At 46.1% G+C, this 23,555-nt stretch overlaps 1 protein-coding gene across 1 annotated transcript in view; it reads left to right on the top strand.

Annotated features, from left to right (window-relative positions):
* The window catches only part of MTHFD1L (methylenetetrahydrofolate dehydrogenase (NADP+ dependent) 1 like), a 158,598-nt gene extending 137,903 nt beyond the window's left edge, over positions 1-20,695 (top strand). The window contains exons 27-28 of the mRNA XM_053914293.2: positions 13,457-13,576; positions 20,402-20,695. Coding sequence (XP_053770268.1) covers positions 13,457-13,546 — 90 coding nt within the window. The 3' untranslated portion in view covers positions 13,547-13,576; positions 20,402-20,695. The remainder of the gene's footprint in view (positions 1-13,456; positions 13,577-20,401) is intronic.
* Positions 20,696-23,555: the final 2,860 nt, after the last annotated feature.

Consider the following 23,555-nt stretch of genomic DNA (forward strand, 5'->3'; position numbering starts at 1 on the left):
CCAAATAACAGAATGCAGATCTGATAACAGCACTGTTGTGATTAAATCAAAAAATAACAGGAAAGTTTGTGCCGGTCCTCCTAACTGGAGCAGCAGCAGCGCCCTGCCTGACTGCCCTGAGGTACAAAGGCCACAGGCACCTGGGGATTTGGGGGCACTGAGGCCTTCTGCCCAGTGACCCAGGGAGAGGGACCTGAGCCAAGCTCTTACCTGTGATGGAGATGGAGACACCTCACAGTTTTCCAGGATCGCTCGCTCTTCACCTTTTGTTCTTGGACATGGTTAAGAACACTACCAGGCCTCTCAAACCCTGCAGCATTTCCCCACGGCTGCAAGCAGTGGCCGAGGGGCAGGTGCTTCTGGAACGGAGGGTCCGGTTACCACGTCCATCTGCTCTTCAGGCCACTCTCTGACCTCCATCCTTTTTCAGGCTTTTCTTGTTCTCATCTGCCACTCCCAGGAGTCTCAGTATTCTGAGGAGACAGCCCAATTATTTTTTCAAAAGTTACAAAGAAATTGTTTAGGTCGATAGGAATTGCATAAATTTTTTAACTTAAAAATCATTTATGTGCAGCCAAGGATAGCTAAACTTGACAGTATATAAAAGCTAAAAATGTAAGAGCATGCTTGCATCGGGCAGAATGTCGCCGTTTTCTCCGCGTGTGGCATTGTCAGCAATGACGCATTGGTGCACGGGATCTTCGGTCTCCTTAAGAGTGTCAGTACTTGTCCACAGCCGTGGCTCTTTTGAACTCAGCCCAGTTCCTTTGAAGCATCGATCGTGGTATCCAGCTTTGATTCCTTTCCTGTGGACTTGTGCCAGGGTGCCTGATTTCATTAAATTTTTGGAAAGGACTAAAACCGTGGTATGGTTTTATTGCAGTCCTTACATCAATCATAATTTGGGACTGTCTTGGTGAAAGATGAGGAATCCAGACTGGGAGGCTGGGGAAGGTCCAGTGGCTAGGGGGATGGGGTGCAGTGAGAACTGGCTGCTTATTTAAGTTCAGCCACTTCCACCCCATGATTTTTTAGCTGTGGCTTCATTCCAAAGTGACTACAGTCGTAAAGCCCAAACCCAGGTCCACGGAGAAAATTTTAATTTAGAAAAAAATTTAGAAAATTTTTCTAATTAAAAAATTTTAATTATGCCCTTTTTTTTTTAAATGGGGAACCCCTGGCCCTCCAGGCCGTATGGGCACATGAATGCACGTTCGTGGTCGTGAACATGAAAGGCACTCCCTTGCTGGTTCGATAGGCCAGAGGGCTTCTGGATGCTGGCTGTTCACAGTAACAGCTAAGTACAGGGTCCATATATTAGATTCCAGCTACTCTGTGCTTTTTCCTTTCACTACTCCTCGCCATTGACCAAATTCCCCATTACAGTGTTTTCCCTTTGAAGTCCTCTCCCCTAGATTTGTAACTTTGGTTTTTCATCCCAGGAAAGTGCCCCCTCCCAATATTAGCTAGCCTGCTTGGCTGTAGCAACTTTCTTTGTTCCCTGGGCCTCGGTGTCTCTTTAGTAAGCATCCTGTGTCCTTGGTTTTATTTAACTGCCTAGCTAGGACCACTTCCCTATTGAGGTCCCTCTTGTGACCCTGTTACCCCAGAGCCAACTGGGGCCTTTAGACACCTGCCACACAGTCCTACATGACAAAGGGCCAGGTCTGAGAGGACACTAGCAAGTGTCCCAACTGCCACATCCTAGTTCTCAGCTCTCAGAGACCTCCCGGAGCACCGTGATGTACAGAGCACACCCCAGGACCTGTGTCGGCTCTTAGTCGACAAGAGACAGCGTCGTTCTTTCTGCCTTCAGGTGGCACATGGGTAGGTTTGCCACCTCCGGCCCAAGTGGAACAGAAGGTTATATGCCCTTTGGTGCAAGATGTCACCACTGTAAAGCATGGGTGTTTTCACAACCAAAAAAAATTTCATTCAAAGGAAAGAAAACCTTTATCTAGAATCTACAAATTAGGTTTTATGAGTTAGAATCCGTGAACTATATTCTGCAAACTTGAACTCTGTAATTTGAAATCTGTGAAGTAGAGCCTCTGTAAAAAAATACCCGCAACTGATGTCCCACCACTTATACTTAAATATCTATTAAACTGAAGAGGCACACGTTTCCCAGGTGAATGCCTGGGCCCTTTCCCTTTGGAAGATGTGCGTGTCATTGAACTAGTGATTTCAGTTCAAACACCATCGCCAGCCCCTCGGTTGACATCTGTACTTTTCGAGTTACAAAACTGGTGTCTTTAGGGAAATTCCCACAATCTTCTCAAGTTCTTCATCTTTCTTGCTTTCTGTTAGACCCTCTTGTCTGTAACATTGTCTTTTAGAACACAGGTCAGCAAACACTTCCTGTAGAGGGACAGAAGTGAATACCACGCAGACCACGCAGTCTGTCCTCAGCTCGGCTATTGCAGAAGCAGCCATGAACCATCAACGAACAAATGAGTGTTGCTGTGTCCCAATAAAACTTTATTCACAAAGACAGTGGCTGGCCTGATTTGGTGTGTGGACCATCATTTTCCAACCTGTGATTCAGAAGAAAAGAGAGGTCCAGGCAATGTTACGTGTGGGTAATGAGCATGTAAAACTCTCAGGACCCCCTAACCTCTTTCCCACTGAGAGCAGTCTTTCCTTTCCCAGTGTCCCCAAGTCTGGTGGGAATGAAATGAAAAGGGCCAAAGACGCTGTCCCTCTGGCAGACGGCCAGCCCTCTTCCTTCCCTCCGTGGAAATCCCCACTGGAGGGGATGCAGCTGCTTGGGAGCCTCAAGTCACTTTGAAGCCCCCGCTCCAGGCCGCTTTGCCTCCACCCTCTAACAGTGTATGGAATACACACTGTTTGTCCTCTTGCCACATCTGTGCTTGAAATTACACTTGCGTGCACTACCAGATTTACTTTGGGTATATAAAAAGTTACATTGTGATCGGTACAGTGGTTGTGGGGAAGTGGTTAGAAGGAGGGGAAGTAAAAGGGAGGTTTCAGTCAGAATGGAACATCGTCCCCTAATGGGAGACAGGTGATGCTGCTGGAATGTTAGCTGTTGCCAAGTTCTTCCATATTGATACTTCGTGTCCCTGATCTGTAAGTGTATGGAGAATCCCGGCTTTATTGGCTTGGGTTCTGTGGGAAAACAGCTAGTGGGCTGATGGTATCAGTCCGCTGCAACATGCTAGAGAATTACTCAGAGGCTTGTCCGATGCCCGAGCCACGTACTTATTTGAGAATGTGCCATCATGGGAAGCTTTCATTCACCAAGGTCACCGAGAGGGCAGCTGACGGAGGCGCCCTGAACTTCAAATAGTTCTCGCTGCCTGTGTCAGTAGCAAAGCAATGCAGTGCGGAGCTGACGTGCCAGGAAAAGAAAAGTTCAGAGAACACTGACTTGTTTTGATTGAGAAAAGCAGATAACTGAGCAGTCACTGAAGAATCCTGTCCTTTTATTATTGTTTTTCATTTTATAAACTGAAGTGTAAAATGTGTGTTACCTTACTCCTGTGCATTGCTACAATCCTTTTTAAAAATTATATAGTATTATATTAATCTACTTTATAAGTATAGAATTGCTCATGCCCCCTTTTAAAGATTGCAGACTTTTTTGCACACAAAACACATGCATTTATTTCACAATGTTATCATAATGAATGGAATTTTGGCTCTGGGTTTAAGAAAATGTTTAATTTTTAACTCACAATGGTGCCATTAGTGCTTTTTTGTTAACATGATTTTATTCCTGGGCTACTTATCTTAAAGTCAGGTTCTGTCATTATACATAATAATACAATGTTTCCAATAACCTTATTCTTTAGGTAGAGCGAATGGCATAATAGTCACCTTTAAATTCTCCATCAGCCTATAAAATTCATATTTATAAAAGCAACAGTATCTCATCTCACCCAATGATACATCACAGTCTAACACGTAAATTGCATCCTGAAGGTGGAATAACAGGAACCAAATTTACCCTTTTATTTGAAGCAACTAAAAAACTGGACAAAGTAATTTTAAAAAATCACTCAAGACATTGGACATCAAGCAGTAAAGGACACTGGGCCTAGAAAACAGGAAACGAGGCGAGCCCCACACTGGCCCTAGCCTGCTGCCCAGGCCGAGGCGCCAGGCTGCTGCAGGGGGTGCTGGGCAGCGTTCCGCCATCTCCCTGACTTGAAAACACGGCACGGCGGCTTCAGAGAAACCAAGGCAGCTGGAGTTTGCGTGGCAGAACCAGAGAGGAGAGAGCTCTGAGGGTCTACCGGGGGTCCGCGCTGAGTTTTCAGGGGAGTACTGATCAGTGTGTGCCTGTGAGGAAACGGCCAGAAGCCAGGGAAAGGATCATCCATGAGAATTAGAGGAACAGCACACGGCCCCACACAGGGCCAGGAAGAAGTGCCTGTTTCCAGAACCAGAGTGAGAAGCCCCGACATCAGGGGGTGCTGGTTAGAAGAATAAAAAGGGTCTTTCCTCAGTAGGAGGGGAAAAATTCATCCTAGACGAAACACAGTTCTGGTCCTAGCTCTGATTGTTTCCAAGTAACTAAACGGTGTCCCAGGACAAAGTATTAAAATATCTATAACAATACAAAAATACCCAGTACCAAGCAAGAAAAAATGGCTGATAGCCAGTCCAAAATGACCAGGCAAGCAAACAAGTAGGAAAATACAACCAATAATCAATCAAAACTCAATCACAATTAACCCTTAAATGATAGAAATGATAGAATTAGTAGGTAGGGACGTTAAAACAGTTATTATGACTATAGTCCATATGTTCAAGAAGCTAGAGTAGGGACAAAGGTGTAAGAAAATAAAAACATTCCAGAGATGAAAACGACAGTACCCAAGATGAAAAAATACTCTGCTTAATGGCGCATTAGGTCTTGCAGAAGACGTTAAAACTTGAAGACGTAACAACAGAAACTATCCTAAATGGAACTGAAAAGGAATGAGGGAGCATCAGTGAGTTTTCAGAAGATGAGCTGCTTCTTCAGAAGCCAGAATTGTATTACTAAAAGGGACTCCCCACACAGTGAGACAGTATTAAATTGGTTTGTTTTGCCAAAGCTCGTGGACATTCTCACGGCATGCCCCTGCAGAAATTCCAGCAGAGGACCCACCCGTGAAGCTCCGTCCGGTGCTTCTGCCCGGCCCAGACCTCCTTCGGCCAGCCCGGAGAGTGGTCCTCATTTCCCACAGACCGAAGCTCAGTTTAGAATCATGCCGGATTTTAGTGGATCGTCACACTTCTGAAGCTTTCTCTTTTCCAATATTTGTCCTCAATGCGAGTGGTCCCTGGTTGTTTGATACTTTAGGTCTTAGTTATTGAGTTTCGCTTCAGATTTGTTTGCCAGAAGTAGGAACTACAGAAAGTGTGGCTTTTAAAATTGCAGAGCTATGGGGGAGCAGGGGGAGGAAATGGGTGAAAGGGGGGAAGGGATTCAAAAGTACAAATTGCCGGTGATAAAAACAGCCTCAGGGAGGTAAAGTGCAGCACAGGAAATACAGCCAGTAACACTGTTGCAGTAACTGTGTGTGGTGGCAGGTCAGCGCCAGGCATATCAGAGTGATCGCTTCGTAAGTTGTGTGAATGTCTCATTTGTTGTACCCCTGAAACTAATATCATATTGTATGTCAACTACAATTGAAAAGTGATTTTTTAAAAACTGTGGAGCCAGAAAAATTAGGGGGCAATCTCATAAAACTAATGAACCCTTTTTTCTTATACAAGAAGCATATCTAGAGAGATTAGATTTGTTTTCAAGTTTCCTTTTTCTGTTTCTATCATAAATAACCTACCACATGCTTCCTATAGGTAACTGTGGTTGTATCTTCTATAATTAAACAATAGTATCTATTGTGTATTCACTACTGAACTACCTTGTCTCCTTTTACGTTTGAAACAGACCTGGTAATACAGGTGTGTATATTTACTCAGACTGTTTCTAGACACGGAAGAAGCACAGCTCAGCGAAGCGACCTACCCAGGAACACTCAAGGAGTGGAGCCCCCCTCACCACACGTCAGTCTTGACTGGGGTACCGCTACCCCCAGACCTCAGTTACCGTTTGCACTCTGGGTTCCCATTGGCCTACGAAAAGCCACACAACTGCCTCAAGCCATTTCTGCACCTGTAGTGGGAATGCAAAAGCCTCTCCTACTCACCTGTCCCTTGGGACTGGTGACAGGCTCTGCTGTGGTTATGTGGTGAAATGAGGGGCAGCAGGGAAGAATCTCCAGAGCTGTCCCGTGGAAATAGGAGGGACAGAATGTAAACAATTTAATACCTGTGTAGGTGTGGCCTTCTGTGTCTCTTTGGTAATGAATGCAGATAAAGCGTGTAAATGAGAGAACCCAGCAGGCTGACCAGCAGTGCTTTAGAGCTGTCTGTCTTGGATTTGGCCAACCCATTAAAGTTAGTTACCAGAGCAGATTTCCAACATGGTCGTGGAATATTTTCCCTGAAATTTTGAAGGAAAACCGATACAGCCCTTTGGTTATTTCTGTGGAAAATGGTATTTACACTTTTTACATGGAATTAAATAATCCATGTTTCACAGCCAATCTTTAAAAACTAGCAAGCCCGTTGTTTTTAAGGAAAAACTCTTGGTGTTCTTATATGAATATCATTTTGGAAAATTTTTTAAATGATCATAAACCATTATTTATTTATTGCTAACTCAGCTATGACTTTTTTTTAAGATGCAACTTGGAAAGATACTACCTCAAGTGTAAGCTATGTAATATGTTCTTAAATAATGGTGAAGTTTAAAGAAATCAAGACGAAAATTGTAAAGTGAATAAATTGACAGATTCGACTGTACAGGAACACTGTAGCTGTACTTGTAGTAGCTCGGGAGGATGGGCAGATTCCCGTCGCAAAAGAAGCTCACAGCGGTGCCCTGCGGAAGGTCAGCCCCCTTCCGCCCTGTGGGGCAGCGGCACGGAATGCCGTGATGTGAGGGAGACCGTGGGGTCAGTGGTCAGGGCCAGGCCTTTGGAGTCACCCTGTCTGCTCCCCCCGCGTATCAGCCGTGGGATTTGGGGCACTTTATTACACTTGTCTGCATCTCATTTTTCTAATGTGCAAAATGGGGATCGTGCAGCTAGAATAACACTGACCTTGCGGTGTTTTGGGAATTAAATGCTGAGACGTAATGCGTGCAGAGTGCTTAGTGTGGCACCAGGGGTGATGCTGTTGGAGTTGCCGGGACACCAAAGCATTACTTCGAAACTGACATGTAAAAGTCAGGAGTGGAAAAACAATGAGGAGCCAGTAAACACAGTGTCCCGCGTTGGGCTGGCATCATGAGGTGTCCACACACAGCAGGAAGCCGGAGGACGAAGCCCACACCCACAGGACAGCAGAGAGAAGCCACGGGGCTGCAGGACTCGGCCAGGCCTGAAAGTGCCACCTGTGGCCTTCCTGGTGCAGGCACAGGAAGGACGTTGTCTGACTGCGCACGGCCGCGTGTGGCATTCCTGGTGGCCTCAGTGAAAGCAGCCTGAGCGATAGCATCTGTACAGTCAGAACAAGTGAAGGGGAACAAAATTGTTGGAGGGAGAGGTTACTCGTGAATAGTAGTCTTTTAACTGAAAACTGTTAGTTCTTTATACTATTTTAATTCCTTAGCTTATGCTCGAAGCACTACGAGAAAGCGGCAGAACGTCATCTCTTTTGTCTACATCCGGTCAGCAGGAGCCTTCTGCTTCACATTTACTTGCCTTCCCCCCTAAAAGAACTTCCTCTGATCTCTCATTTTCCAAAAGGCAGGCCCACTGACCTCGCATGTAGGGTGCCCTGGTGAGGGCCCTCCCTGACTCTCCACTCCCACCGTATCCCCTTGTGAAGAAATCACGCCCTTCGCCTATTTTAAATTTTGACCTCCCCAATAATCGCATTTCACAGTTGTACATCTGGAATTACCCAGTTTCCGCCCATAACTATGTAAATATAAACTGTCAAGCCACATTGCTTACAGGAGTAGAAAGTAACCCTGGGGTCTGCACAAGAAACTTCTCACAGAGGTTGCCTCTGGGAAGCGGTGTAAGGGGCGGGGGGCTTTCACGTCTACTGGTTTTTATTTCTATGTTGAAAATATTTTTATAAGTAAAACTTTTAAACTAGTAGGAAAGTGAGTTATGGACAGGGTTTCCACCACGAAAAGAAATTGCCGTTTCTTTTACAAAAGAAGAGATGCTGCACCTGCCCACACTTTCGCCCCAGGCCCCTGAAATAACCGGGGAGAGCTGAGCGAGCGGCGCCCGCACAAAACGTGAGCGAAGATGGTCGTTTTTATAGCGTTGAGCTGACTTCCATCTCAGAAAGGCACAAGCTAAGAGTGTTTTATGTTCATTCATTTTATACAAAAAAGCAAAGACTGAAAGATTTACTTTAAACTAAAAAGTTATGGCACGACCCAGATGACCCAGTGGTCTGTTTTCTTGGTCCGGTCACCTCAGTGTCCCCATAGTGAGCCCTCCACAAAGGTGGCTGAGTCACATGAAATGTCAGTGTCCTTTCACACGGTGACAGGCCCTCAGCGGCCACTGGGAGAGGTGAGTGCACTCGGAGGGGACACTGGCAGGCCCCCAAGCTACCTGGCTGTTCTAGCCACTGAACACAGGTCAGCCTTTGAATGCAGTCACAGCTGTGCGGGCGGATGTGACCTGCCTGCCCAGGAAGGGACCCCAGAACTTCTGCCTCCACCATGTCAGGTGGCTGGAAAGCCCAGCGGCAGCCGCACTATCTGTTATCATAGTGATTTTTCCTACTTCTCTCTTCCTTTAGTTACTTAATGTTTACACTGGGCCATTTTTCCTCACTCATCAGCTGGGTGAGAGTAGCCCATTTAATTATCTAAATGACCGTTAAGTGTAAGTGGTTCTGTCCCTCACATCCTAAGGGGAAGGGAAGAGAAGAAACACAGGAGCAACCTGATCCTCAAGCAGTTTTCTTAGTGTTTGTTTCCTAATTTTCTCATCATCTTCTGTTTTACTCATCTACTTTATTTTTGGCAACTTTTTTTAAAAGATTTTATTTATTTATTTTTAGAAAGAGGGGAAGGGAGAGAGAAAGAGAGGGAGAGAAACTTAGATGTATGGTTGCCTCTTGCGTGCCTCCAACTGGGGACCCAGCTCACAACCCAGGCATGTGCCCTGACCGGGAATCGAACTGGCAACCCTTTGGTTTACAGGCCAGCTCTCAATCCACTGAGCCACACCAGCCAGGGCTTTTTTTTTTTCTTTTAAAGAGAGAAATATCGATTTGTTGTTTCACTTACCGATGCATTCATTGGTTGATTCTTGTATGTGCCCTGACTGGGGATCAAACCCACAACCTTGACGCATCACAATGACACCCCTACCAACTGAGCTCCCCGGCCAGGGATCACTCATCTACTTCATAAAAAGTATTTATTGAGGGCCTAATGTTTCAAGAAATGTGTGTACACATGATCTTAGCCAGAAGGCCAAGAAGCAATGGGTAATAAAGGCTTTCATTTTTTGCTATTATCTTATCAAAAAGAAAATCTTTTTATTTAAACGGTATCATAACCATTATGGCCTTGTTGGTTCTGAAGTTTCTGAAGTGAGATGACCTACCAGCTGCGCTCACTCATCTATCAGAGGAGAGAAGAAATGTGTGCAAGAGATTCCACCTCCGACCATGAACTGTAGGAACAAAACAGATGCTAGCGAGAGTGCTTATTCCTTTTCTGAACCCCAGTAAAGCTGGATGATTTATTCAGTAGGCAAAAGAAACAGATTGACGGAGAAGTCAGAAAAAAAGTCACTTCACAAACACAACAAAATTAACTACAACAATATGCTGGTTAAGTACAAATTACGATTCTATATGAAACAACTTTTAATAATTTTTCTACTCATGCCACAGAATATTCTGCTTTTACTTCTAATGACTACTTTTAAGTCTCTGAATATTTTAGTTTTTATTTTTCAATTACAATTGGCATACAGTATTATATTAGTTTCACATGTACAACATAGTGATTAGACATTAATGAATGTTTTAAAGGCTATTCACAAAACTCGTCATTTCTCCAAAATAAGCTTAACGTGAAATCAGTAAAGATTTGGAAGATTCATCGTAGTTAAAATGAGGGTCATAAAGGGCAAGAGCCCATGTTTTTCAGCCTTTTAAAAGAGTCCATCAATGCAGCGTGACAAGCCAGTACAACTAGTGGCTCCCTCGTTATTTTAAGCAGAAGGTCTCCTTAGAGGGCACACAAATAAAGTCGGCATAGGTCACCACTGACCCAGGCGTGGGCTGGAGGTCAACTCCCAAGGGCTGTCCGAAGTCGTCTTATAGTGCTTCCCTGACTCTCGTCTGGAGGCTACAATCCTTTGATACCAGTTTTCTATTCATTTCTATTTCGTGCAAATGTATTAGGTCTTGTTAACATAATTCCATGGTGTGCCTGCTTAGCAGAAGTTCTGTGTGTGTTGTTCTAAAAGCAGAGCTACTGCAGGTGGCTCTTTGTCTGCAGGGCAGGGAGTCCCTCAGCTCTGCAGACTCGGGCTTTCTTGTCTGTGGTCGTTAATCCCTAGGAAGCCGTCCTAATTCTGGGAGGTGACTGTGTCTCCGGAAAGAAACATGGGAATCTCTTGATAAAACTCATTTCCCCCCCATAAGTTGAAAATAGAGAGAAGACATTCCATCCTTCTGGGCATTTAATGTTTTCGCTATTTTCAGCTTCCAGTTCTGTGACAGAATTGGGGTGACCAGATGATGCAGGTTCTGAGTCACTGCAGCCAGTAGGTCAGCTTCAGGAGCCACAGGAGTCATACCCCACCTTTGTCCCTCTTGGTCTTGCATCAGGTGACAGTTCATTTTCGTGTGTACAAAAATAGTGTGTGACTAAGCAGACGGTGCGGTTGTGTTCTCCACAATAGAAGCTTCCATTACAGCTTTGTTCAGATGAGCCTAAATACACTGCCTTTGGGGTTCTTCCTGGGTTTTCTCACCTCGCGTGGATTTGGACTGAACCTGTCTCATACTGAATCCCACCTGGGAGTTGCCGCCTCAGAAAACAGCAGCCATAAAGCCTGGGTAACGCTCTTGCGAGTTAATTTACGGGCGGGGCAGTGGCTGAATGTGATCTTTCCTTCCTTTCTCTTAACAGTAAAATGCTGGTTCCTTTTTCCAAATCCATAACCCCACACAGATTATAAAGGCATCTTAAAATGCCCATGTCAGAATGTAGTCAGACAGGAAAATTGCAGTAGAGTACCTGGCGTGAGTTGTACCCAGGCAACCGGGAAAAAAATATGAACCACTCCGACCCAGTGTCCCTTGCGTTTGCTGTCCCCGTGCCAGAGCAGTGAGCCTAGGTTTCATTGTGGGATTGCCCCAGACATGTGCAGCCACTGTAGTGACCAGAGGAAAAACGTTGTCTCCCTGCTAGGATCAGAAGCTTCAGGAGGATCAGTAGCCATCATGTACCTATAATTTTTAAATACAAGAGGTCCCCACCTACAACCAGGTTGTGCACTGAAAATTTATTTGGAGTTAATTGCTTGCAACCCAAAGCACGTGTTCCCAAAGACACGTTATAGATGGTGCCTATATTCCAGACAGGTCCCAGAAGCCTTTTTAGCTCATGATATATCTAAAGAACAGTCCTGTGCAGTTAGCAAGACAGGAGCTAGCCACCATATATCACAGTGTTTTATGCATCTGGCACGTGGAGAGCAGGCCCCGTTGCTCTCCTCCCTTAACACTCTCTGGCCCAGGTGCTTACTGGGGCCTGCAAGTGCACAGAACCCCTCCGCCACTGAGCTTCCTTTCCTGGTGCTGACAGGAATGGGGAGCCGGCAGGAGTGGGGGTCGGAGGCATCCTGGGCCCCATTGACTGAGCCTGTGCCCTTCATACTGGAATGAGCTCACAGATCCCATGCGGACTTGCTGAAGTTGCAGGTTATGATTCAGCAGACCTGGGCGGGCTCTGAGACTTGAATTTCCACCAGCTCCCAGTGATGCCTTCGCTACTGGTCAACAGACTGCAGTCTGAGTAGCAAGAGTCTGTCCACATCACAAGGAGAAGAGAAGATGGCGGGGAGAGAAATCCTGAGCCACTACCAAAAGGAAGTGGAGAGTGAGAGGCTGGGTTCTGTTGTAGAGGCCTCATCTGCTTCTGTGCTGGCTGAGTGCCTTTCTCCAGGTGGGAGGGAGCGAGCCAACCCTGGAGGCCAGTGAGTGCTGGGTGTAGTGCTGCTTCCTCTGCCCGCGCTCTCTGGCTGGGCAGGCAGACATTTACCCGACAGCACTCAGCCCTCCGAAGAGCCAGGCTGAGCAGAATCCCAGGTGTCTTTCCTCGGAAGGAGGGGATGCAGCATTGCTTTATGAGCATCCTGTGTATGAAAAGTGCGTGTGAAAGCACAGCGGCAAATAACTAAAGTCGATAGCGAGAGGATCGTCCAGGAGCCTCACCATCAAGACCCTAGACCAGTGTCTTGGTGTGAGAACCACCAGGGGGAAATCAGGAATCTTCCCAGGTCACCCGGGGCTTCTGGTGCAGGTGGTCACAGTGCAGCAAAGCAGTGAGGAGCATGGGCCTGGTTTACTCCTGTTTCCAACTGCTAACTGGCTCTGTCTTTGAGCACATGCCTTTGTGCCTAAATGTCCCTTGTCCTCATCATTAAAATGAGGCTAAAATTCATGCCCACCTCTGGGCGGAGGGGGACTTAAGTTATCTGTGTAGGGCTCACAGACTGCCCCAACTGTGGTGGTCGCTACATGAGTTATTTGAGAATGCAGGCATGGAGTCAGATTTCCAGTTTTGCTTTTTACTGGCCCCCCCGGTAAGTGACTCAACCTCTCTAAACCTCTGTTTCCTTCCGTGTTGCATAGGCGTAATAAAGTTTCTGTCCCATATGTCGTTGGGAGGGTAAACTAAGTAACCAAGTCAGCACAGCACCTAGTGCATTCTCCGTGCACTTCGGTTCTTGTTACTGAGGCAGGCCAGAGTGACTGCTGTCCGGAGAACTGGAGCTTGTAAGCTGTGCTCCAAGAGTTGTGGGTTTTACAGAAATGGGTCTCGGGAATCGTCACGGGGGGTGAGGAGGAGGCCGTCGTCCACTCCACCCACACCCACTGGCCCCTTCTACCAGCGGCCCTCATCTCTGCTGGGGTTCGGCGGGAAGATTTCATTTAGAAAACGAGGTCTGACGATTACTCTTGGAGCTGCGGTACGCTGCAGGTCTATGGGGGAAGTTAATGGTCTCAATTTTCAAAAAGTTGACGTTTGCCTTTTTTCACTTCCTTGAAGACTGAAATAGCAGATGGCCAATTTAAAGAGAGGATGGGTGGGTGTGGGACCTGAGGCAGTTTACAAAGCGTTGGATTGTGTAGTTAATTCACGTGGTGGGAGCGCAGTGGTCGTGTGGCCGCACAAGCAGCCGCGTAGTAACACCTGTGTCCTCCCCGCCAGATGAGCACCATGCCCGGACTGCCCACGCGGCCCTGCTTTTACGACATAGACCTCGACACGGAGACGGAGCAAGTGAAGGGCCTGTTCTAAAAGAGCGAGACTTTCACGGGGCCGATTCAGGTAGGCCATTGTGCTTTTTACTTCTTTTCTTTCTTTCTTTTTCCAAATGTATTTTAGGGTGTTTTTCCCCCCCTAATATTGATGACAAAAATGGGCGGAAAGTACTTTCCTGACTGGGTTGCTGTGAATCCCTTCCTGCTAACAACCCGGGACCTGAGAGTGTCCGTGGGGTGTGGATATGCAGCTAGACAGTCAGGACGCGGGCTCTCCGGGAAGGACAGACCGTGTTATCTGTGACTGTGGATTTGTTGAAGGTCTCTCCTTTCCTAACAATGGAACCCTGTAGACTTGTTATTCTTTTTCCAGAATGAAAACTAGTATCTGCTGGCACTTTAACGGGCTAAGTATGCCACATGTTTCTTGGTTACAGAGTTAGAGTCACGTGATAGAGGAATCTCAGCGTATTCATTTTCTAGGGCTGCTGGAGCAGTGTCACAGCTGGGTGGCTTAAAAATGACAGAAATTTATTCTCCCCTAGTTCTGGGGGTCAGAAGTCCCAAGTCAAGGTGTCGGCTGGGCCCTGTACCTTCTGAGATGCTGGTAGGATTCCTCCCGACCTCTGCCCAGCTTCTGGCGTTTGCCACCAACCCCTGGCGTTCCTCAGTTTACAGCTGCATCGCTCCAGTCTCTGCCTCCACGGCCATGTAGCCTTCTCCCTGTGCATCTGTCTGCACGTGGCATTCTCATCTTATAGGGACACCAGTCATGTTGAATTAGGCCCCTTGTGTTGGCCTCATCTTAATTACATCTGCAAAGACCCTGTTTCCAGATGAGGTCACTGTCGTAGGTACCAAGGGTCAGGACTCCAGTATACCTTTTGCAGGATACCATTCGACCCATAACATTCATTCGACTCTAGCTCAATGGGTGTATTATGCTGTCATGCCACCGGGAAGATGCATAAAGATGGGACAGATCATTCGGGGGGCCCTGTGAGTCACAGGCAGGTCGGGGCAGCAGAAATTAGACACCTCAATGGCTCACTGTCCACAGTTTCAGATGACTGGGCTTAACTTGGGGCTGGTGCAGGCAGCCCGCAGCGGGGGCCCACTATCACATTCTCGTCTCCCCCTCAGTTCTGCAGCCACACCTGCTAGCTGCTTTCCTCGCTTCCCATCAGGAAGAGAAATGACTACCCTCCCAACCCCGTCCCTGGAAGACTCCCAGTCAGACGTTTCAAAGGCTCAGAGCTGCGCTTCCCTATCCCATACATCAAACATGTCCTCACCGTATTCTCAAGACACATCCCTTCCCCCAATTCCTTCTCCCCGCTCATGCCTGCTCCCACTCCTTAGCCCTGCACTCCTCCCTCCTGCCCGTGTGTTCTGAGCCTTCCAGACGAGGGTGTTTGACCTGCGGTCCCTTCTTTCCAACTGTCGGGAGGCGTGGCCCCAATCCAGGCACACAGGGCCCTCACTTCACCTGCTTCACTACCAGTAGCCAACGTGGGGAGACTTTGCTTTGTAAGGCTTTGTTCCCAAAGCACTGAAGGCCTGGGCCGTGATGAGAAAGGGGAGGGGCCCTTACGTGAGAGTACAGTAATACAGGTATGGAATTGGTTGGTTTGGGTTGTGTTTGGTGGTACGTGTTGTCTGTATGGTTTGTTGTGGGATTTTTGGAAAGGTCTTTTTTTTTTTGCTGAGGAGTAGGAGCTGTGTTTAGTTTTAGCCACAACCACATTCTGTATCTCCGTCATTTCTGAAAAAGAAAACTCCAGAAAAATGAACTAAAGGAGACTTTTTTTTTTTTTTTTTTTTTTTTTTTTTAACAACAAGGCCTGTCGACTTGAGTTGTGCTAACAGTGTTATTTTGGTTGTTTGGTGTGACCGTGGGTGTTTGTGAGAGAGGACGCCATGCCTTTCCCAGCTGGGCCTTGGGATCTAACGACATCAGCTCTCTGGAACTGGAAATTGCCCCTGTCCTGACCGATCTCCCTTTTTTCGTCAGGAGCCCACGGGGCTGCCTTTCTTCCATTTGTCGTTTTCTCCAGAACAAGTGTGAACTCTCCTTTCATCTCTCTCTCAGACAGTAGTGGTTCGGCCATTTGGCCCATTTTCATTTTCTCTCCAGGTCGGTCGCGTACACCCAAGTATACCTTAATAATGACGTTTCAGGCTCGGGCAGTGCCGAGGGCACATCCCTGGCTTTACTCTCAGGTGCACATGGTCCATGTTTCCTAGCAAGCATTCTCTGGGCTGGGGGGCAGGGCTCTGGCCTGCGGCGGTCACCTCCAGTGCGCTGGGCACTGTGCTCAACACCTTGCATGGTGGCCACAGCACTCCCGGGTGGCAGGTGCTGTCCCACGAGGTTAGGTCCTTGCTCTGTGGCCACTGAGGGGGGTGGAGGAGGGATGGCCCGATCCATGGGGCTGCAGAGCTGTCTTCCACGGCTCAGCCTGTCTCTCATCACTTTGCATCCCGTGTCACCTGTCATACTGGCACCACCCAGTGAGGTGGGTAGTATTATTTTACAGCTGTGAGGACTTGGGCCCAGAGGGGCCAACAGCTCGCTCAAGTTGCACAGCTAGTGAGTACAAGAGCCAAGACTCAACCAGATCTGCTCACTCTTGATCTCACCCCCTCCTTTAAGCCCCAAACCAAAGGACGGCCTTTTCGTTTCAGTCATAGGGTAAAGGAACTTCAGCCCTTCCTGGAAGATGATAACCAGCTATTTGGACAGATCTGTAATTTGGGGATAACCAGGTGATTTTTTTTTTTACAACAAAAGATAATTATTTGGATATTAAAAGCTCTGACTTTGTCACAGTCCTTTGTAGTCAAAGTATAATAAGTCTCTCTCTTACTTAACTCTCTCATTGAATGGCACTTTCCCACTCACTTGTCCAAGGCTTTCTTCTTCTCTGTGAGCTGCCAAATCCTGGTCTAGGCTTGGTGGACAGTGGTTCAGTATCCACCACTTGACCTTGCTTAAACAATTGAAAGTGGATCTGGTATCATAAGATAAAAGCACCGTACAAAGCAAACATTCCTTCTCAGGGACGCCTCCATATAGTGGTCCCGCAGCATTCTTTCTGTTTCCTGTGGCCTCTCCCACACAGCCTTCAGGGACCACGTCCACCAACAGTCAAAGGTCTGTGGCTATTAAAAGTGCACAAAATAAAAATGTTCAAGCTTAGATGACAGGCAACTTGGACAAATTTGGGCACCGCAAAGGGAACTGTCCACTCAGGTGCTTCACTCACAGGGTGGTCAGACTCCCGAGAATTCTGTACACTCAGTGGGACATGTCACAGGCATGTCCCATGTAGAAGACTGCACTCGATCGGTGATGACTTCCTCTCCTTCCTGCTTACCTCACCCTCTAGGAAATTGTGTGAGACTTAGTATGAACAGGAGTTGCCAGGAAATCCCCAGAATTTGAGCCCTTGCTCCTTCTTTCCAAGGCTTCCCTGTAGTGTATTCACTATTGTTACAATCGGGGCATGATTCATTCTTTTGGATGTCACCAAATAGAACTAATTAAAATCAGGTGTTTGTCCCAGTGAAACTGATCCTGCAACTGTACTGTTGGGTCCTTTGTCTGAAGATGATTGGATGGAGGCAGCGTGATTCTTTCCCCGCTGTGGGTCTCCTTCTGCACCTTCATCGTGTTTCCGAGCTTTGGCAGCGTTCAAATGAACGCGGAGAACTCTGGCGGAGTTCCTGAATTCAGATACTCTGCTCTGTTCTGAGGTGCAGAGTCGTGTTTAGTACGGAATCCGGTTGACTCTGGCCCTGCTGTAAACGTTGGTTACTTACCCAGGAATTATTTTTCTTGAACTGCACATGATAAAAGAAGTCTAATACCAGCTCATTTTCCCCTAAACTTCCTTTAGTGCAGAAGTTTTCGATGATATTTCATTGTCATCCATTGATCTTCAGTATGGTGTTTGCCTGCAGTCCTTCTGGGAATGGGGCCTTTTATCCCCAAGTTGCAAACCACAGGGTTTCGGGGTTCCATGGGGGGACACCTGGGCCCTGTGGTTTTAGTCTTGAAACTATCTTTTCAAGAAGCAGCTCAAAAATCGGTCCACATCATGCCAGGCCCTGGTCTTCAGTTCACTGCCAGGCCATCCTTGTGGCGGAGCGTGTCCCTCTTCTTTCCCCATTTCCAGGCAGGGGCCACAGTAGACTGGAAGCCCAAGTGACTTAAATAAATGATAGTAATAATTAAGCCTAATGATGACATCTTTAACATCTCATTGACATCTAAAAAGATAGTAATAAGTAAATGTTTCTTAACTGAAATGGAATGTTTTCAAGCTTAGCAGTTGTGAAATTATTAATTTCTTTTTAAAGATAGTTTTTCTGGACACTTTTTTAGGAGTTGGAGAGAAACTAATTGTCTTATTTTTTTTTAAGAAAACATAAGGCAAGGAAAATAATTAATATTTCAGAAAACTCAGGAAAGATAGAATTTTTCTAATAAGTAAATCTGTACATCAAAAAGAGAAGAAATTGTCAACAAAAACATCAGAAAAGGTTCCATTAAGGCATTAGTTATAATCTACTACTAGGTTAAGAAAAATCAGAATGTGTATGGTATAGGAAAAGCTTTAACTAAATGCCATGAACCTGAAAATCTTTCCACTGCAAAAGACATTTTACCTGAATTGAAACTGATGGAAGTCCCCAGCGCCTGCCATGCGGCTTCACTAATGAGAATTTCATAGACTTAAACTCTCCTCGATGCAAATCAAATCTCAAAAGGACATCATGATGAACCTCCTGATATAAATGACTCTAAGTTATTCACTTTTGCCCTGGCCAGTGCGGCTCAGTCGGTTGGAATATCTTCCCGTAAACAAAAATGTCGTGGGTTTGATTCCTGGTCAGGGCACAGGCCTAGGTTGTGGGTCCCCAATTGGAGCACTTATGAAAGGCAACTGGTCAATGTTTCTCTCTTTCGCTCTCTCCCTCTCTCCCTCCCTTCTCCTCCCACTAAAATCAATAAGCATGTCCTTGGGTGAGGATAAAAAAAATTTCAATTAAATTATTCATTTTTCAAGTTAAAAAAAAAAAATAGTCACCATCAACTTTACCAATCCTGTTGAGGTTAACTATTTGTTTTTATCTTAAAGTCACTTTGGTAGCATATTTAACTTCAACCTCTGTTATTCAACAATGGGAACCAATAAATTATTATCCTTAGCAAAGAGAATCCAAGAGCCAAGTGTTATTACTAATACGCTAAGGGTAATAAAATGAATTTTTCTTTGTTTAGCAGAGAGGAGAGAGAGCTAACCCTCCCGACCCCTATGGCTGCAGTAACAAACTACTGGGTGACTTAAAATACCAGAAGTTTATTCTCTCACAGTTCTAGAGGCTAAAAGTCTGGAGTCAGAATTAGTATTCCGAAATCAGGTAGGGGTGGGTGAGACACACTCCCTCCGACTCTCTAGAATCCACCCCTTGCCTCCTCTAGCTTCTGGTGGCTGCCGGAACTCCTTGAGCTGTGGCTGCCTCCCTCCAATCCCCGCCTCTCTGATCAGTCACTTTGCCTCTTCCTCTTGCGTGTGTCTGGGCACTTTTAGATTTCACATTATTCCCATACCAAGCAAAAATGTTTCATATATTCCATCTTCCAAAAGATTTACCCACTGAATAAACTTCTCAAAATGTTTTTTTCCACTGAATAAACAATATACTGATTCCTTTTCACATTCTCACCTTGGCTATTATGTCTCTGGGTTTTTTTTAATCTATAATCAGACTATATACTTCTGCCCAACCCTTTGAGTCTTCTTAAATGTGAACCCACAGACTCAGAGCCCCTTTAAACACAATGCCAGGGGCTACGGAAGTTACGTGGCTGATCACCTGCTCTTAGACACACACACCCGCCTCCAGAGATGGAAGGCCTTGTTGTGCCTCGGGCCACCTCCATCCTCGGAGCCCGCCCTGCTTTCCCTTAAGCGCCCACCTTCTCTCTTTCCTCCCCAAGAGTCTCTGAGCCTTACCAAGGTGAGGCTGGCCTTGTCCCTGAGCAGAGAGGGTAGGTCTGCACCAGACACAGCCCCCTCCCCAACATCTACAGTATTCTCTTTTTGTTCATGTGTATTATGCCCCTGATTAGAATCAGACATTAGGGGAGTGTCTGCAGTTCCTAGTCTTCTGTCTTTATCACCGGCTTGTGTTCTGAAATGAATCAAGCCCCCTTCTGGCCCCAGGCCCCTCCCTCTTCTGTGGGAGGCCAGACTTGCTGTGTCCCAGCCGAGCTTGAAATCTTGGCCCACTAGATAAATTCCTTCTGGAGTGGTGAACACATTTTTTTTTTCTGGAACTTGGGTGTTTTGTTTGTTCTTTTTTAAATATAGTGCGATCACTTCTCTTTCTAAAAGATGGCAGGATTCAGGAGGCAGAAAGCCTTAATATCCTTTGAGAGAATGCCTAAGTGCTCTCTCCGTCTACTCACTTCCATTCTTATCCTAAATGACTTTTCAGAGCTTGTGTTCTGTGCCTACTGTAAGGGAGAGACTGAAATCAAAGGCTGGAGGATCTGTCATCTAAAATCCTGAACCTGCTCACTCCGCAGGATCCTGGAGACTGTGCATCCCAGGTTTAGAAGTCGTGGCATTTCTGCCATGGTCCCCAAGTAAATCTTTTAGGACACTGAGACCGCCTGGTCACCATGGTGCGGAATCAGGTTCTCCACCACTCATAGGTAAAATCACCGCACACATCGATCTCAGCCCTGTCCTGTGAATAGAATCACTTAATCTGCCCTTAAATTTTCTTCTGGTCTCCAACTTTAGAGCTATCCCAGATTAACACCAGGGGGAAAAGCTGTTCGGAAACCACTGTAACATTTTTTTCTGTTTTTCAGGCTCCTGAAACTCAAAACTACCCCTTGCCTTTTGGCCTCAGTTGGAGAACAAAGTGAATTTGAAACATACTCTTTACGCAATGCTGGAGAAATGGTGGAATAGGCCAAAGATTTCTTCCTTCAGGACGAATTCTGTTTGCAGCGGAGCCTAGTGATCCGTCAAAGGACCTCTACCAAGTTTGAAAGAAACTAATTTATTTCCAGTTTCTGCAGAGTTCACATTATCCCCCACTGCTTACACTTGAGAGTGTTTATTGTATGGGGACCGTGCGATTAAAAGAGTATGAACTGAAAGGTAGTGCTTTCTCACTCTGGAGTTTTCTGTTTTGTCTTTGAACTGAAAACATACATGTATTTAGAAAACCAAGCAGCAGGTTTTCAGCGCCAGATAAAACCCCGCTCTCTAGAGGTTACTAACTGTTCGTGTTGGGGTTGTTACCTGACCCCAGTTTCCTGGAAAATTGTGACGGCAACCAGAGCTTTTTATAAACATAACAAGGAAAAAAAATAACACACACAAAGAGAAATATCTGGTCAATTGTGAAATCTTCCGACTATTGGAGAGTTGTCGTATCCTTTGGAACAAAGTGCATTTCATATCCAGAGCTGTTTTTCAGTGCGGGGAAATTCACATGACGTACCCCGAAACTGAAGGGTTTATGCTAGTTTCTTCCACCGAGCCATGCATCACAGCGGCCCTTGGGGCACAGAGAGCGCCTCTCAGTCAGGTGCAGGCAAAGGTTCCTCCATTTGTCCACCCCTTCCTCTGCAGTCAAGCATGTGCTGTGGCCTTTTCCCCTCTCCCGGGCGTTCCTGACCCTTCTTTGTTCCCATTTGTTCCTACAATAATATAAAATTATATAAAAGTTAAGACAAAACCAAGGATTCAGGAGCAAACAGGCCGTGATTGTCCGCTAAGCAGTGTAAGTACAGCAGTCACCATAAATATCTGCAGGCCCCCAGGCACTTCCTGCAGGAGCCCCGGCCTGGCTCCTCCCTGGGTGCTCTTGTCCTGCACCCCGCGGTGACCTGCGCACTAGTGGCTCTGCCCATAATGTGTCTTTATGCATAATTTAATTTGTTCCAAACCACTGCATACTAACTGAAAAGCCTCCCCCCACAAAGACTGTCCCACGAATAATTTTGCTGGGTGTTTCTGGAAGTGTCCCCTGCCCATTCCTGCCCTTGCTTTGGGATTACACCTCTCCAGATATACGGCAAACTAGTATTTTTTGTATATAATTCTGTTTGAGGATTATAAGGTTCACGGGAAATGTGTGCTCTCTATAATGCACTCAGCAAGCACTCAATTTCTCATGAATTGATTGTTTTTAAGCAGTTGCCTTCTGCTATTTGAGTTTTTATTATTTTCCTGTACCATTGAAAGTTTCATTTTCAATTTTTGAAGTGTTTAACAGGAAAGAAAGGATTTTAGGAATCTGTATTCCGAGGGACTTCTTTCACCTGCTCTCACCAGGCAGCTCTCCAATTCACCAAAAAGAGAAAAATGAAACAGCATCCCAAACTCAGAGTTGGGAGAGTTTCCGACACTCACCTTGGAGGTGTGGCTTGGAGCTCGGAACCGCTTTCCCGTGGTGGCGGTTCATCTTCTGTCCTCTAAATGTTGTCACTGGCGTTTGATTGGTTTTCTCTCCTTCACTCGCTACAAGAATACACTCCTGCTGACTGGTAAGCAGTCTCCACGGGCAAGGAAGGTCTTTGGCAGGTTAGTTAATGGGTTTACCAACTCATGATGACCTGCAGCATTCATAGACTGGAGGTGTTACGTTAAGGAAAAGCTACTTACCTACTCTCTTCTGAGGCCAAGGCACGAGAAAAAAAAAATCGCACGGCCTTTGGCCTGGTGGGTTTAAGTTAGAACCCTTTTCAGGATGGGCACGTCCTGATTCCTCTCTGGCTCTACAACTGAAAGGTAAGGAACCAGGAACAGACCAGAACGGCGAGGGCCCCAGTGACCCGCTGTGGCTCCCAAATGAGTGGTCCTGTTTCCCCTCTGCTCACCGGCTGGTCGCAGCAGCACCTGCCAAAGCTGAGACCCTGACATAGAGAATCCTGGGAAAGCTCTGAGAGGAACGCACTGGAGGGACTAACTGATGACGTGGGGACTCAGGGAGGAGGCAGCAAGGCACTTAGCCAGTCCATTCATTCATATTCTTTCTGTTCTATTGGTGTTTCCAGTGTTGTCTTGTTTAACTAGAATGTACTGACTCCATTAAAGCGATCTGTGAGTATTCTTCACAGTAGTTATTTGAAGAGAATCCAGTCTAACATTAGCCGGGGTTTGGTCTTTATCGTAATTTACACTTGTCCATATACATGAAGCTTACCTTTTTATTCCAGAAAAATTCACATACACATAATTTGTCCATTCCTTTTGCATAATGTATACATACAAAGGACTAAAAATTAAGTGCATTTTTGTAACGTTTGTTACAAACCCTATAGTCCATCCCCCTGAAAAGAGCAGACCATTGCGGCGGAGCAGTTGGGCATTAGCTGGGTCTGCGTATGGTTCTGTAAACTGCCCTGCGGCTGTAGACAGACCCCCAAACGCTGTTAGAGCTGCACTTCACACAGGGAGAATGGACTAGAACTTAGGAGCCTGTGAACTTGGATAAGAAAAAGAATTACCGTATTTTGCCCTGTATAATGTGCACCTTTTTGCCCAAATTTTTGAGGGAAAAATAAGGATGTGCACTATACACGGGATAATGACTACATACCGTGGGTCTACTGGGCATGATAATCCTGTGTATATGCGCACCAAAATGTGGGTGTGCGTTATACATGGCCAAATGCTTTGTTTTCACTGACTTCTACCTGCAGTGTAGCATTTCCTTCAATCGCGAATGTCAGTGACAAGCCACAGCAGTATTAACAGTGCCTGTGTCTGTCCCCAGTAGACAGAAATGACTTCTAGTTTGGTATTACATTAGTTTCCGTAGATAGTCACAGTAGCATCTATGCTCGTCACTACCTCAATTACGATTGTTATTAGATCTACCACTGTCCTCGCTATTTCGTGTGTGAAGAGCCAAACATGGCTATAGTCAAATTTGAAATATTTTAATAATCGCATTTCACTATCATTGGTTTGCTTTATAATCATAAACACACTATTCTGAGAAGAGGT

This window comes from Desmodus rotundus, chromosome 11 (assembly GCF_022682495.2).
Source record: "Desmodus rotundus isolate HL8 chromosome 11, HLdesRot8A.1, whole genome shotgun sequence".
Lineage (NCBI taxonomy): Eukaryota > Metazoa > Chordata > Mammalia > Chiroptera > Phyllostomidae > Desmodus > Desmodus rotundus.